At 54.8% G+C, this 14,130-nt stretch overlaps 2 protein-coding genes across 2 annotated transcripts in view; both read right to left on the reverse strand.

Moving 5' to 3' along the window:
- Nucleotides 1-14,130, reverse strand: part of SH3PXD2B (SH3 and PX domains 2B) — a 358,044-nt gene that overhangs the window by 189,784 nt on the left and 154,130 nt on the right. The window lies entirely within an intron of this gene.
- Nucleotides 10,642-13,427, reverse strand: DUSP1 (dual specificity phosphatase 1). Its single transcript, XM_007520834.3, has 4 exons — nt 12,912-13,427; nt 12,569-12,711; nt 11,950-12,169; nt 10,642-11,621 (listed from the first exon to the last, which is right to left on the reverse strand). The coding sequence occupies exons 1-4, from the start codon at nt 13,276-13,278 to the stop codon at nt 11,251-11,253; spliced, it is 1,101 nt and encodes a 366-aa protein (XP_007520896.1). The 5' UTR covers nt 13,279-13,427; the 3' UTR covers nt 10,642-11,250.

Raw genomic sequence — 14,130 nt, forward strand, 5'->3', positions numbered from 1 at the left:
TGGTAAAGGGGCCAGGGAATTGTTTGAGGGAATGCTCCCTGGGGGGCTCACAGATGCTCCCCAGGCCACCAGGGCTGTCCTACTTCCCCTTCCCCTTCCCAGACCCTCAAGGAGAGACAGAGGAGGGAGGTGCTGCCCAGGGCTCAGTGGGGAGAGTCTCCGCAGTCACTGGGGACCTCAGCCGAGCCACTGCCGGGAGCTAGACCTGGTGAGCCGTGAGTCAGCAGGCCAGGGTCCCCAGACTTCCCCGTGAATCACCCGCTGTCCAGCCTCCTGCAGACGCACTTGGGGAATTCTCCCCAATGGATGGGAAACCAGGAGTCCCCAAGCAGGCTCTCCCACCTTGTCATCTCCAGCCTGGATCCCAAGAGCAGAGTCCCAGACCAGGGACTATTGGCCTAGGCCAGCCAGAACCCTCTCTACTCTCCTGGATCCCTGAGCCCGTCTTCCACGGCTCCACATGGGCCCTACTACCCCGCCCCACTGAACTCAGGAGAAATTGCAGAAGAGACTCACTTCCCTCTAGCTGGGGCCCATGGGGGGGGGGGCTGTTCAGGGTCTGAGGAGCATTTTCTTTTATGCATTTCATTATTCACATAGACATCTCATTCTCCATCTGTGTCTTGATTCATCCCATTGATATGTTTGTTCATTCATTCATTCATTCACTGGTCATCCCATTCATCACACTTATTAAGCACCATTCTATCCCAGGCACACTTCTAAAGGTGGGGATCCCTCACCCTCTCCCCCGTGAATCTGACAGACAAGATCTCCATCCAGGAGAATTTTCTTTTCATTTATTTATTATTATCTTTATTAGATAGAGATAGCCAGAAATCAAGAGAGAGGGGGTTAATAGAGAGGGAGAGAGAGAGAGAGACACCTGCAGCCCTGCTTCACCACTCGCAAAGCTTTCCCCCTGCAGATGGGGACTGGGGGCTTGAACCCTGGGTCCTTGTGCATTGTAATATGTGGCTCAACCAGGTGCACCACCACCCGGCCCCCCTCCAGGAGAATTTTCATTCCAGTAGGGGCTCCAGGAGTATCTGTGAATCAACAGCTCTTGAGGAGGTGACATGTTGAGAAGTAAAGAGAGTAAGCTGTCCGCCAGATGAGCCTTGGTGTGAGAGGCCCAAGCAAGAGTGGCCTTTACCCATGTGGGCTGGAAGCGAGGAGTGGGGACCTCAGTGGCAGTGGGAAGACAACCCCACAGGCCAAGTCTGGCCTCCCAGTGCCTGCTGGGGGGGAATGACTCAGCCCTGGGCCCCAGGTGAGAGATGGGGTCTCCAGAGAGTTTTGACCAGAGGGAAAGCGTTTGTGTGTCAGAGGTTTTTCTCTGGGTTTTTTGTTTGTTTGGTTTTTTTATTGCTACAGGGTTGTTGCTGGGGCTCAGTGCCAGCATCATGAATCCACTGCTCCCAGAGGCCATTTGTCCTTTTTTTTTTTTTTCCATTTCTATTTCATTTGCTAGGACAGAGAAATTGAGAGGGGAGGGAGAAATAGGGAGAGAGAAAGACAGACACCTGTAGCTACAGCCCTGCTTCATCACTTGCAAAGTGTCCTCCCTGCAGGGGAGTAGGGGCTTGAACTTGAGTCCTTGCTCTTGGAAACCTGTGCACTTAACCAGGTGCACCACTGCCCTGCCCCCTTGCTGTGGATTTCTTAAAGTCCAAACCACACACCCCCCACACCCCACAACCCCGCCAGTCACAGTGCAGACCAAGCCACTGTGGGAATGGAGCAGCTTGGGTCAAGAGTGGTGAGAGGGCAGCCAGCGGTAGCCCAGTGGGTTAAGCGCACATGGTGCAAAGTGCAAGGACCGGTGTAAGGATCCCGGTTGAAACCCCCCGGCTCCCCACCTGCAGGGGTGTCGCTTCACAGGCGGTGAAGCAGTTCTGCAGGTCCATCTTTCTCTCCCCCTCTCTGTCTATTCCTCCTCTCTCCATTTCTCTCTGTCTTATCCAACAACAGCAATAACAATAACAACAACAACAAAATGGAAGAAATGGCCACCAGGAGTAGTGGCTTTATAACACAGGCACTGAGCCCCAGAGATAATCCTGGAGGAGAAGAAACAAACAAACTAACTAACAAAAAGAAACAGTGGTGAGAGTATTGGACATTCAAGCATGAGGTCCAAGGTTGGGTCTCAAGCGTTGCATTTTCTAGGATGGCGCTCTGGTTCTGTCTGTCTCTTTCTCTTGGTATCATAGATAAATAAGTTTGGGCTGGCAAGAGAGCTCTCTTGACTAGAAGAGAGACTAGCTCTCTTGACTTAAAACTAGTGTGTTTCTTTTATCTTGGGAAGGACCCAGGTTTGAACCTGGCCTCCATCACACTGAGGAAAACTTTGATGTGTCGTGTCTCTCTCTCTCTCTCTCTCTCTCTGTCTCCCTTCCTCCTCTCTCTCTCCTCTCCTCTCTTCTCCTCTTTCTCCTCTCCTTCTCTCTCTCTCTCTCTCTTCTCTCTCTCTCTCTCTCTCTCTCTCTCTCTCTCTCTGCCTCAGGCATTTGTGGAGCCTTAAGCCTGAGAGTCTCTTTGCATAACCATTATACTATCCACCTCCTCCTATCTCTCTGTCTCTGTCTATTAAAAAAAAAATCAGCCTGTAGGAGTCGGGCTGTAGCACAGCAGGTTAAGCGCAGGTGGCGCAAAGCACAAGGACTGGAGTAAGGATCCCAGTTCGAGCCCCCGGCTCCCCACCTGCAGGGGAAGTCGCTTCACAGGCAGTGAAGCAGTTCTGCAGGTGTCTGTCTTTCTCTCCCTCTCTCTGTCTTCCCCTCCTCTCTCCATGTCTCTCTGTCCTATCCAACAACAACGGCATCATTAACAACAACAATAAAACAACAAGGGCAACAAAAGGGAATAAATATTTTTTAAAAAATCAGCCTGTAGTAGTGAAGCCCCAGTGATGAGATTAATAAATAAATACAATTTTAAAAATAGATAATTAAAATATATATATGTATATATTTTGTCTCTAGGTTTATCACCGGGGGTTGGTGCTGACACTATGAATCCACTGCTCCTGGTGGCCATTTTTTCTATTGTATTGGATAGAACAGGGAGAAACTGAGAGGGGGGAAGCTAGAGAGGAGGACAGAAAGACAGACACCTGCAGACCAGCTTCACTGCTTGTGAGGCAACACCTCTGGAGGTGGGAAGTCAGAGGTTCGAACCCGTATCTATGCACAGGTCCTTGTGCTTTGTACTATGTGCACTTAGCCAGTATGCCAGTGAATGACCCCAGAAAATGAGTCTTTAAAAAAATTTTTTCACCTTGAAAGTATTTGAGGGGGCTGGGCGGTGCCGCATCCAGTTCAGTGCACATAATACTCTGTGCAAGGACCCAGGTTTGAGCCCCGGCTCCCCACCTGCAGGGGGAGGAGGCGACTCATAAGCAGTGAAACAGGTCTGTAGGTGTATCTCTTTCTCTTTCTCCTTCTCCTTCCCCCTCCTCTCTCAATTTCCCTCTGTTCTATCCAATAAAAACAGGAAAAAATAGCCACCAGGAGCAGTGGATTTGTAGTGCTGGTACTGAGCCTCAGCACTAACCCTGGGTTCCAGCTATGGTGCCACATGGGAACAAACAAACAAAAAAAAAATGCGGGGTGTGTGTGTGTGTGTGTGGAACTTGATAACAACCCCATGAAGCAAACACTTACAATACTACAATACTTCCCTTGGGGGGGGGGGGAATTTATTTTTGTGAGAGAAGCCTGAACACAGCTCAGCTCTGGTTTATGCTGTACCAAGGCTCAGAGTTGGGGCCTCGTGCACGCATGTCCTGTGCTCTGCTGCTAAGCTAGCCCCCTGGCCCATCACTGCCTTTTCTGAGACATAACAAGTGAGACTCTGAGAGACACTAGCTGCCCGGGGTCATAGAGACATTAGCTTTGCCCAAGGCATTTGCAACAGAACCTCGGATATTTCTCTGTTCTAGCCCTTGCCCAGGAATTAGACAGTCACTACCTGCTTTTTTAAATTTATTTTTATGTTTTTACTTATTTATTTATAAAGCCAGAGCACTGACCAGCTCTGACTTTTGGTGGTGTGTGTTTGGGGGGGGGGGGGGACTGAACCTAGGGCATCAGGTATGAGAATCTCTTTGCATAACCATTATGCTGTCTACCCCCTGCCCTGACTTTTTTCAGAAGATAAGGATCAGGACCTGCTGTTCTCTGAGGCCCAGGGGTTCAGGGACAGAGAACAGGCAGGAGATGGCTCACTGGGTAGAGCAGAGGTCTTGCATGAGAGAGGGAGGAGAGAGAGTGAAATAAATGCAGGGCCCTCATCCTGGAGGCCGTGCATGCCATGCCCAGAGGGTCTGATCTGGAGATTGTCAACAAGTTCCTCAGTCACAGTATTTGCCAAAAGCAGGTCCATCTTGGTGGAATGAATGGATGAATGAACGAATGAATGAATGGATGAATGATGGGTCCACGACCTTTACTATGCTCTTTGAACTTCAATAACAGTGTGTACGTGTCTTGAGGCAACCTGGTTGATAATCCTACAAATGGCTTAGAAGTGTCATTTCTCACCTCCTCAAAGTGTGTCAGTCCACGACTACTCCCCCTCCCACCCCAAGCACCACTGCCTCTCCAGCCAAGTCCACTCACTGGATCTCCCCCATAAGCCTCTGCCAACCTCAGCCTACTGCCCAAGCTCAGAGACTCACTGGCCTTTGTTGGGTCTCCTGGTTTTTTGTTTGTTTACGCCCTGTAGGTGAGGTCATTTTATACTTTAATTTCCCAAGTGTCTCCTGTAGGTCTGGCTCAGTGGTGAAGAATTCCTTTAGCTGTTGCATGTCTGAAAAGCCCTTGTCCAAGCTGTTGAGCCTGAACTTTATAGTCTAAAGAGATTTCTCAGTGGATAGGGCGCAGCAAGTCTGAGGCCCAGATTCAACCAGCAAGTCTGAGGCCCAGATTCAACCATCCTACACCAGGGCTGAATGGTGCTCTGGTCTCTGTTTCTCATAGAACAAACGAACAAGGCCCAGGCCCTTCTTCCTTGCTGCTTGTGTCCAGGGAGTGCCTGTTTCTTTGCCCTATCTCTCCCTGAACCAGCACAGCAAGTTCTAGAACCTTCTCAGTCTTGAGTGAGGAGGGGATCTCGGGCTTGTGGTGAGTAGGGGAGGTGGCTAATTGTCGTATGCTTTACATTGGTTTGTTCTAGCCCTCCCCCGCCAAGAGAATTGGATCAGTCCTGTTAATTTCGCGTGCCTGCTTGGCCCCGCCCCAAGGAACCCGGAGAGAGGGTTCCTGAGTTCCTGAGTTCGAGAGTTTCAGGGTGACAGAGTAAGAGAGAGTTCCAGTGTGCCAGAGTTTCAGAGGGTTCCCGAGTACGAGAGTTCCAGAGTAAGGGAGAGGGTTCCTGAGTCGGAGAGTTCCAGAGTTCCTGAGTTCGAGAGTTTCAGAGTTAGAGAGTAAGAGAGACTTCCACAGTGGAAGAGTTTCAGAGGGTTCCCCAGTACGAGAGTTCCAGAGTTCCAGAGTTGGAGAGTTCCCGAGTTACAGAGTAAGAGGGAGTGCTTGTGCCGCCGCAAAGAGACAGCCGAGTTCTGTTTGGTGATTAGTTTGTCTTAGTTTGTGAATCGTGGTTCCTGAATAAAGAAATACAGCTGCCCTGCCCAGCCGTTGTCTCCACGTCTCTGTTACCCGCCCGTGAAGCCAGCCCAGCCGGCAAGAGCCTTCTGAAATTTTAACAACAGCTAATGCCACTTGAGATGCATCTTACAGAAAAGGGGTCTACCTAGTTCCCACTCTGGGGGACTCAGAGCCAAGGCCACCCCCGCCAAGCCCGGATGGCAGGGAGACAGGAGAGCAGGGTTATTCTCATGGGTGGGACAGGGCAACCCACTTTTCTATTTCCCCATGCCAGGATGCCCGGACACCTGGGGGCAGGGCTGTGCCCGAGAGTGACAGAATGGGGACAGCCAGTCTTTCCCAAGCCAGAGGTGCCTTTCCTTCCATCTTCAAACAGCCTTGCCAGTTGAGGGCCCACCTGAAGCATGACTTGAACTCAGACGTAACTAAGTTCACCAGGCTTCCCAGAGCCCTCTCTAAAGCGCCCCCGCCCTCACCATCTTTGCTGCTCTCCCAGTCTGGACCCCCCCTCCCATCATTGGAGGGAGGTATCAGCTTAGTGGTCAAGCTCAGGCCACCCTGACCGGCCAGATCTGAAGGAGCCAGCCAGCCAGCCCCCTTCCCACCTTCATAGCCTCATGAAGCTCAGTATGTTTTCATTTCATTTCATTTATTTAGATAGAGATAGAAACTGATAAGGAAAGGGGGGGACAGACAGGGAGAGAGGAAGAGAGACACCTGCAGACATGCTTTACCACTTGTGAAGTGTCTCCCACTTGTGAAGTGTAAGTGGGGACTGGGGGCTTGAACCTGCCTCCTTGCACATTGTAGCATGTGGCCTCTACCAGGTGTGCCACTGCCTCGTACACACTCAGTATTTGTTAAAATTATGTGTGCTAGAGTAAGAGAGAGACCAGAACACTGCCCACCATCCACCGTGATGCTCCATTTGTCTTTACCTTTCTTATGTTGAGCCAGCAGCCAAAGCCAGGGCTTTACAAGCTGAACCACCTTCCCAAGTCCCCTTCCACTCCCATCCTGATTTCTTAATTATCTTTGTTATATACTGCCTCCCCATCCCGTTGCTACCACTTGGGAATAGGAAATTAATCTTATACCAGCTTCATCTGTGGGCCTAGAGAGAGAGAAAAATCAATACATACATGCTGAATGAATATACAAGTGAATGAATGAGTGAATGAATAACTGAATGAACAAATACTTGAACGTTGGAATGAATGAAAGAATGAATGAAAGAATGAAAGAATGAATGAATGAATGAACTTGCTGCTCAGCCCGAATAGCAGCAGTCCAGGAAGCGGCTTTATGCTGTGTACGGTGTTTGCTGTGTAAGCAGAGTAGGTTCGAAGCTGGGGGATCTGGGTTTGTGGACCCTTTGTTCTGAACAGACAAAGGGGCCAGGGGGGTGGGGGAGCCGGCTGAGACCGTGCAGAGCCCAGAAAAGTCCCTGGAGCCGGGTCGCCCTCCTAGCTGCTCCCCAGAAGGCAGCTTACAAGCACCGCAGCCGGGGGACCGGGCAGGCGAGGTGTGGGAACCCCAGCTTTGTTTGCCCGGGTGCGTGGCAACCAGAAACCACCACCGCTGCAGTTTTCAGGGCGGCCTCTGCACCCTCCTCCCCGCCTTATTCTAATCTCCTAAACTGATTTGTCAGCAGCAGGAAGTGACATGCGCGCTTTGCTCACTGAAGGGAAACTCCTCCGCGTTGCCATGGGGACCCAGGCCCCAGAGCCAGGGCTGAGTTATGTAACATTAAAGGGGTACTCCCATGACATCATCCTCGGAGGGGTAGGGGAAGGGGAAGGGAGAGCAGAGGACAGGGCGGGCGGGCCGAGGCCCCGGGGCAGCTGAGCTGCGGATCTGCAAAATTCCTGGGAGAGGAGAGGATGTGACGGAGGCGTGGGGCTGGCTGGAAATATTCTAATGGAATAATGGGCCTCAGGGATCCTAGATGCATTCGTTCTCTGTGGACTGGAATCAAAGTGCCTGGAGGTTCGGAGACCTCCAGTCTGGCCATTGGGGGCGCGCGGGGGGGGGGGGGGGGGTGCGGTGTTTGCTTATGAACTGGAGGCCTGAGGAATGGATCTAAATGGGATCCCAGGTTCCATCGCTGCCAGGAGCCTTAAAAATTCAGGAGCTTCCCCTCCGCCAGCCCAAATGAAGTTGGTTTTATTACCTCCGTGTTACATATGAGGAAATTGAGGCTGGAAGGGAGAAACCGGCATCTCCATCCCCAAAGCACACGGGATTGCCCCTCTCCAAATCTCTCCTCACCCCCTCAGGCTGGCTCCGGGGCATGAATCCCTAATTTCCTGACAGACCCAGGCTCGGCTCAGCCACGCACTGAACTTGTGTGACCTTGGACCCGTCTCCTCACCTCTCTGAGCCCCAGTCTCCATCTGCACATTTGAGCCGGGAGCAGGGGCTGGCACGTGCCTCTCGCTGGAAAGCTGACAGCCACGAGGCCATCAGCAGCCTCCCATAACTGGGCTGTCTCTTTTCTTTTCATCACCGGTTATCTTTTTTTTTTTTTTCTCCTAAGAAGAGCAACCTCAGACCCAAAGTGGCCTTTTCCAGAGGGAGGGTCTGAATTGGAGCAGGAACTGGACTTAGAGGAAGCAAGCATTCTCACCTCCCCCCTCACCCTTGCCCCCCAGGAGAAACTGTGTTCACCCGTCAAGCTGTCGCTGTATTTTTCCATGAATCAGGCTGGAGATTCATCTGGGCTCTGCCAGCATCTGCCAGGCAGAAAGTGAGGGCCCAGGCTCACAGGGGCAGCCAGCCGCAGCACAGGCCACAGGCTCCAAGGCACTGGCATATTTCCACCAACGGGGAGGCTGGCACCAGCCCGTTTCTGTACTTGCCTACAAACACTGCACTACGTACATACAGTTTGTTTTGAAAAGCCTGCACACGCCTGCCGTCACCAGCCAGGCCAGGGCGAGTTCCTACAGCTCAGAACACACAGGCTGGCTCAGGCTTGAGGGCACAGGGAGGCAGGTGGCTGGTGCTGCACCAGCCGGGCAAAGTCAAGGGCACCGATTCTGTCTTGTTTGACCGCCGAGACTGGGCCAAGCCTCTCAGTGCCCAGGACTCTTGTCACAGAGGTTCAACTGTCTCCCTTTCTGGCTTCTGACAGCATCTTGTGCAGAAACAGTGGTGGTGGTGGGGGGGGAATTCTTTTTATTCTGTAGAGTCAGATTTAATTGCCAACCTCCAGTGAAACTGGCATGAAGGAGTCAACAAACATGTCACTTGCTGGCCTGGGAGGTGGCTCAGGGGCAGGGAAGGGAGCATGCCTGGCCTGTGAGCCCCTTGGTCCCAGAAACGGTCATTTAAAGCATGTGCCACACACACACACACACACACACACACACACACACACAGTGAAACAGTGTAAACTGCAGGAAGGTGCTTCTTTGGAGTTGGAGCTCTCATAAAATATACCAAGCTGTCACATTTGACTGCAGAGGTTGGGGTAGAGGCTTCAGTGATCCACTTACATGCGTGCTTGGAGTACTTGACCTTTGCTTTTTTAAAAGCTATTTATTTTCACAATGACAAAGGCCTTTTCAAAGTGAAAGCAGGGCACAGGAGAGAGGCAGGTAACAAAGTGCAAAGCACATGAAATCAGGGAACAGATGCCAGCTCCCATTTCTGACATCTAGCTGTGTGCCATTGCTGACATCTAGCTGTGTGCCATCGCTGACATCTAGCTGTGTGCCATCGCTGACAGTTAGCTGTGTGCCATCGCTGACAGTTAGCTGTGTGCCATCGCTGACATCTAGCTGTGTGCCATCGCTGACATCTAGCTGTGTGCCATGGCTGACATCTAGCTGTGTGCCATCGCTGACAGTTAGCTGTGTGCCATCGCTGACATCTAGCTGTGTGCCATCGCTGACATCTAGCTGTGTGCCATGGCTGACATCTAGCTGTGTGCCATCGCTGACAGTTAGCTGTGTGCCATCGCTGACATCTAGCTGTGTGCCATCGCTGACAGTTAGCTGTGTGCCATCGCTGACTGTTAGCTGTGTGCCATCGCTGACAGTTAGCTGTGTGTCATTGCTGACAGTTAGCTGTGTGCCATCGCTGACAGTTAGCTGTGTGCCATCGCTGACAGTTAGCTGTGTGCCATCACTGACATCTAGCTGTGTGCCATCGCTGACAGTTAGCTGTGTGCCATTGCTGACAGTTAGCTGTGTGCCATCGCTGACATCTAGCTGTGTGCCATCGCTGACATCTAGCTGTGTGCCATCGCTGACTGTTAGCTGTGTGCCATCGCTGACAGTTAGCTGTGTGCCATTGCTGACAGTTAGCTGTGTGCCATCGCTGACAGTTAGCTGTGTGCCATCGCTGACAGTTAGCTGTGTGCCATCACTGACATCTAGCTGTGTGCCATCGCTGACAGTTAGCTGTGTGCCATCGCTGACAGCTGTGTGCCATCGCTGACATCTAGCTGTGTGCCATCGCTGACATCTAGCTGTGTGCCATCGCTGACATCTAGCTGTGTGCCATCGCTGACATCTAGCTGTGTGCCATCACTGACAGTTAGCTGTGTGCCATCGCTGACAGTTAGCTGTGTGCCATCGCTGACATCTAGCTGTGTGCCATCGCTGACATCTAGCTGTGTGCCATCGCTGACAGTTAGCTGTGTGCCATCGCTGAGTTAGCTGTGTGCCATCGCTGACATCTAGCTGTGTGCCATCGCTGACATCTAGCTGTGTGCCATCGCTGACATCTAGCTGTGTGCCATCGCAGCCTCTCTACCTGCCACCTTGGGTTCAAGGGCCACTTGTGCTCCGTAGGTGGCAGGGGACAGAGCTCTGAAGGACCACAAGGACTCAAGGTCACAGGATTCTGCTCTTCCACCTGGCCTTTGTGGTGGTCCCTACTTCTCTGCTTGGTCCCGTCTCCCGCTGAGAGTTCATTGCCACATACTCTGGAACCCCTTGTCCAGATTCCCCACCTCTGTCCTTATTTGGGGAGGGTATCAGATGGGGTCTCAGCTGCCCAAGAAATCAAGCATTGAGAGTTCCATAAAGATCATAATTTATTCCGCCGTATAAAAAAAGTCATCCTCATGTAACAAAAACGTCTTCTTCAAAGAAGAAATATATTATTTCAGGTCATAAATAATTAGCAAAACATACAACTGTTGGCAACTAAACACACACACACACACCCAAACACCCCATCACTGGTGCTTGCAGACCAGCCGAGGACCTATTTACAAGGAAATTACAGTACTCAAAACACAAAATTGAGGTATTTGGTTCTGCTAGGAGTAGACGTGGATGTTTGTGAAGGCCGACCACCTACACACACACACACACACAATAAATAAATAAGGTACGCTCTCATGTGTATGAGTCGTCAGGAATGGCAATACTGGAAGGTATGTCAAGCATGAAGTTTCTAGAAAGGAAAAAAAAAAAGCCGGCCCACATGCCGAGTCCTTTCTCTCTTCCACCCCTCTCTGTGGGGGAGGGGACTGACTGCTACACCCCCACCATTGGTCCCACTCTCGTGTCTGTGACGGTGGAGGAGGCCCCTGGAAGCCAGTGAGTTTCAATAAATAAGGAGCAGCCCCGGGGTCCCCTGGGCCCTGCAGTTCCTGCCCAGCGTGGGGAGTGGGTGCTGTTCAGCAGCTGGGGGAGGTCGTGATAGGGCTCTGCAGGTAGCTGAGCGCACTGTTCGTGGGGTGCACCGGGATGGACACGGGGAAGTTGAAGACTGTGGTGGTGGAAGCACCCCGGTCCAGCACGGCCATGGCGGGGCTCCCTGCCTCGGCCGAGCAGTTGGGGGCCAGGACCTGGGACTCAAACTGTAGCAGCTGGCCCATGAAGCTGAAGTTGGGAGAGATGATGCTTCTCCTCTGCTTCACGAACTCGAAAGCTTCGTCCAGCTTCACCCGGTTGGTCCTCATGAGGTAAGCGAGGCAGATGGTGGCCGAACGGGAGATGCCGGCCTGGCAGTGGACGAACACTCGGCCCCCCGAATTCTTGACGGAGTCTAGAAAACAGAGAGGAGGACGGGGGTTACTCGGGAGCCTGGGAGAACCACCCCCGTTCACAGGCCTAACGGTGTGTGCAGACAGCCACCAGGGTTGGAACCCAGACCTGGGATCCCAGCTGAACAGTGACCTTCCGAATGCCTTAAGGGCCCCCTGACTTGTGAAGTGGAACCTCAGAATCGAATCCGGCAGGGACTGGTTGTTACCATGGGGGAAGAAAGACTCAGGAGAGTGTCCCCGGAGTCTCTGTCACAGTTGTGCCTCAGGCGGCCATGGGGGCTGAGGTGGGGCGGGGTAGGGTGCAGAGCAGCTGGGGGTCCCATTCACCTATGAAGTCAATGGCCTCGTTGAACCAGGAGCTGATGTCGGCCTTGTGGTTGTCCTCCACCGGAATGCTCTTATACTGGTAGTGGTCCTCGAAGTGGTTGGGGCAGTTGGCCGAGACGTTGATCAAGGCTGTGATGCCCAGGGCGTCCAGCATGTCCTTGCGGGAGGCGTGGTAGGCGCTGCCCAGGTACAGGAAGGGCAGGATCTCCACGGGGCCGCCCTGGAATCCAGGAACAGCGACAGGATGTGAGCCCGGTTTAGTTCAAGGTCAGCACCGGTGCCCTCGCCCGGGGCGGGGTGAGAAACTCCCCCTTGGACAAGTCCAGTCGGGCCACTGGAAGGGGGACTCAGCGCTCAGCACTGTTGTTGCTGAATCTCCATAAATTGGGGCTCAAGTCCACATGCCGCCAGGCCTGGGCGAGCAGATTTCTGTCGGGCCAGCAGATTAGAGAGAGGCACCGGCCGGCCCGCCCTGGGACAAGTCACATCCCCCACCCCGAGTATCCCCCCCCCTTCCGCTAAATTTAAAGCGGCAGGACGGTTTCCGCGTCCGGGCGGGCGCCTCCGCTGGGGGTGGGGGTGGCTCTCCGTCTCCCCTCGGGCCGGGACCCAGGCTCACCTGGTCGTAGAGCGGGGTGCTGCAGGAGCTGCACCCTGACTCGGCACTGTCGGGGAGGCTGGTGCTCAGGGGCAGGCTGAGCCCCATGGGGGCCGAGTGCTTGCACAGGTCTGGGCAGGAAGCCGAGAACGCTTCGTATCCTCCTGGGAGAAACAAAAGAGACGAGTTTTTGTTTTGTTCCTTGTTTTTTCCATCGGGGCTGCCGGCGACAATACCGCCCCCCGCCCCAGCCCGGGGGGGTTTACAGCCTTTGTTCCCAGAGGCGAACAATGCCAGCCGCCCGGGTCCCGAGGGTACGGAGGGTGCCCCCCACCCCGGGGCGCAGCGCAGGGCGCTCGCTCACCTTGGAGGAAGAAGACGTGCGCGGCGCGGGCCTCGCGGCACAGGGCGCCGGCCGCCAGGGCCAGGGTGCCGTCGCGCTTGGCCCCGTCCAGGGCGGCGCTGCGCTCGTCCAGCAGCACCACGGCGTGGAAGGCGCCGGCCAGCAGGCGGCCGCGCAGCTCGGCGTTGGGCACGATGTGCTCCAGGCCCAGGGCGCCCTTGGCGCGGCGCCGCACGATGGTGCTGCAGCGCACGTTGACCGAGCCCGCGATGTGGCCCGCGTTGAAGGCGAAGAAGGAGCGGCAGTCCAGCAGCAGGCACTGCGCCGCCCGCTCCCGCAGCAGCGCCCGCAGCGCGCCCGCGTCCAGGCAGCCCACCTCCATGACCATGGCCCGGCCGCTGCGGTCAAGATCGGCGCGGCGGCAGGCGCTCGGGGTCGGGGTGCTGCGGAGGGCTGTGTGTCCGGGGGATCGTGCCCGCCTCCAGATCCGTCCGGGCTGCAGCTCGCACTCCGTCGCAGCGCTCCGGCCCCGGGCGCGAGCTTATAAGCCGCCGGGCGCGCGGGGGGCGGGGCGGGGCGGGGCGCGCGCGGGGAAGCGGTTTGTTTGTTTCAATGGCTGTCACGTGACCCGGCGGTAACGTCACCCTCCCGGCCGGTTCGGGCGGCCTCCGAGCCAGAAGCGAAGACGTCATCCCGCTCCGAGCCCCGGTGGGCTGGGCGCCTGGCTCGGCTCCCGGTCCCCGCCCGGCCCGCGCCTGGCGCACCCCCGGCCCCCCGGGACCTGGCCGGCCCGCGCCCCGGAGCCGGCGGGGGTTGGGGGGCTTGCATTGGGAGCTCTGCCAGCCCGGGGATGGGGTGGTGGGAGGGGGTGCCCGCCAGCCCCCCCCCCCGGCCTCGTCCCGTCCCCGCCCCCTCCCCGGGGACCCCAGCGGAAAGGGGCTTCCTGTGCGTTTGCACACACTCAGCCGCTTTTCATTTCCTCCTCCGGCAGGCGGGGAAACTGAGGTTCTCCAGAATTTCCGGGCTCCGATTCTCAGGGGTGGGGATTATGGGGTGTGTTGGGGGGAGAAGCCCGAAATACTGGGGGGTGGGACCTGCCACCTTGTCCCGGGAGGTGGCCTTGCCCGGCACGATGGATGGGGGAGCTGGGTGCACAGGAATGCTTTCCAGCCTTCCCCCTCGCCGAAGGGCATGTGCACTGAGGCTGTGAAATGCCTCCCGTTACCCCCACCCCACCCCC

This window comes from Erinaceus europaeus, chromosome 9 (genome assembly GCF_950295315.1).
Source record: "Erinaceus europaeus chromosome 9, mEriEur2.1, whole genome shotgun sequence".
Lineage (NCBI taxonomy): Eukaryota > Metazoa > Chordata > Mammalia > Eulipotyphla > Erinaceidae > Erinaceus > Erinaceus europaeus.

Excerpts from the sequence above, each read along its gene's own strand:
- DUSP1 (XM_007520834.3), bottom strand. The coding sequence starts at position 13,278 with ATGGTCATGGAGGTGGGCTGCCTGGACGCGGGCGCGCTGCGGGCGCTG. Across the intron at positions 12,712-12,911 it reads GCACGTCTTCTTCCTCCAAG|GAGGATACGAAGCGTTCTCG; the intron begins GTGAGCGAGCGC and ends TGTTTCTCCCAG. Across the intron at positions 11,622-11,949 it reads CGAGGCCATTGACTTCATAG|ACTCCGTCAAGAATTCGGGG; the intron begins GTGAATGGGACC and ends TCTGTTTTCTAG.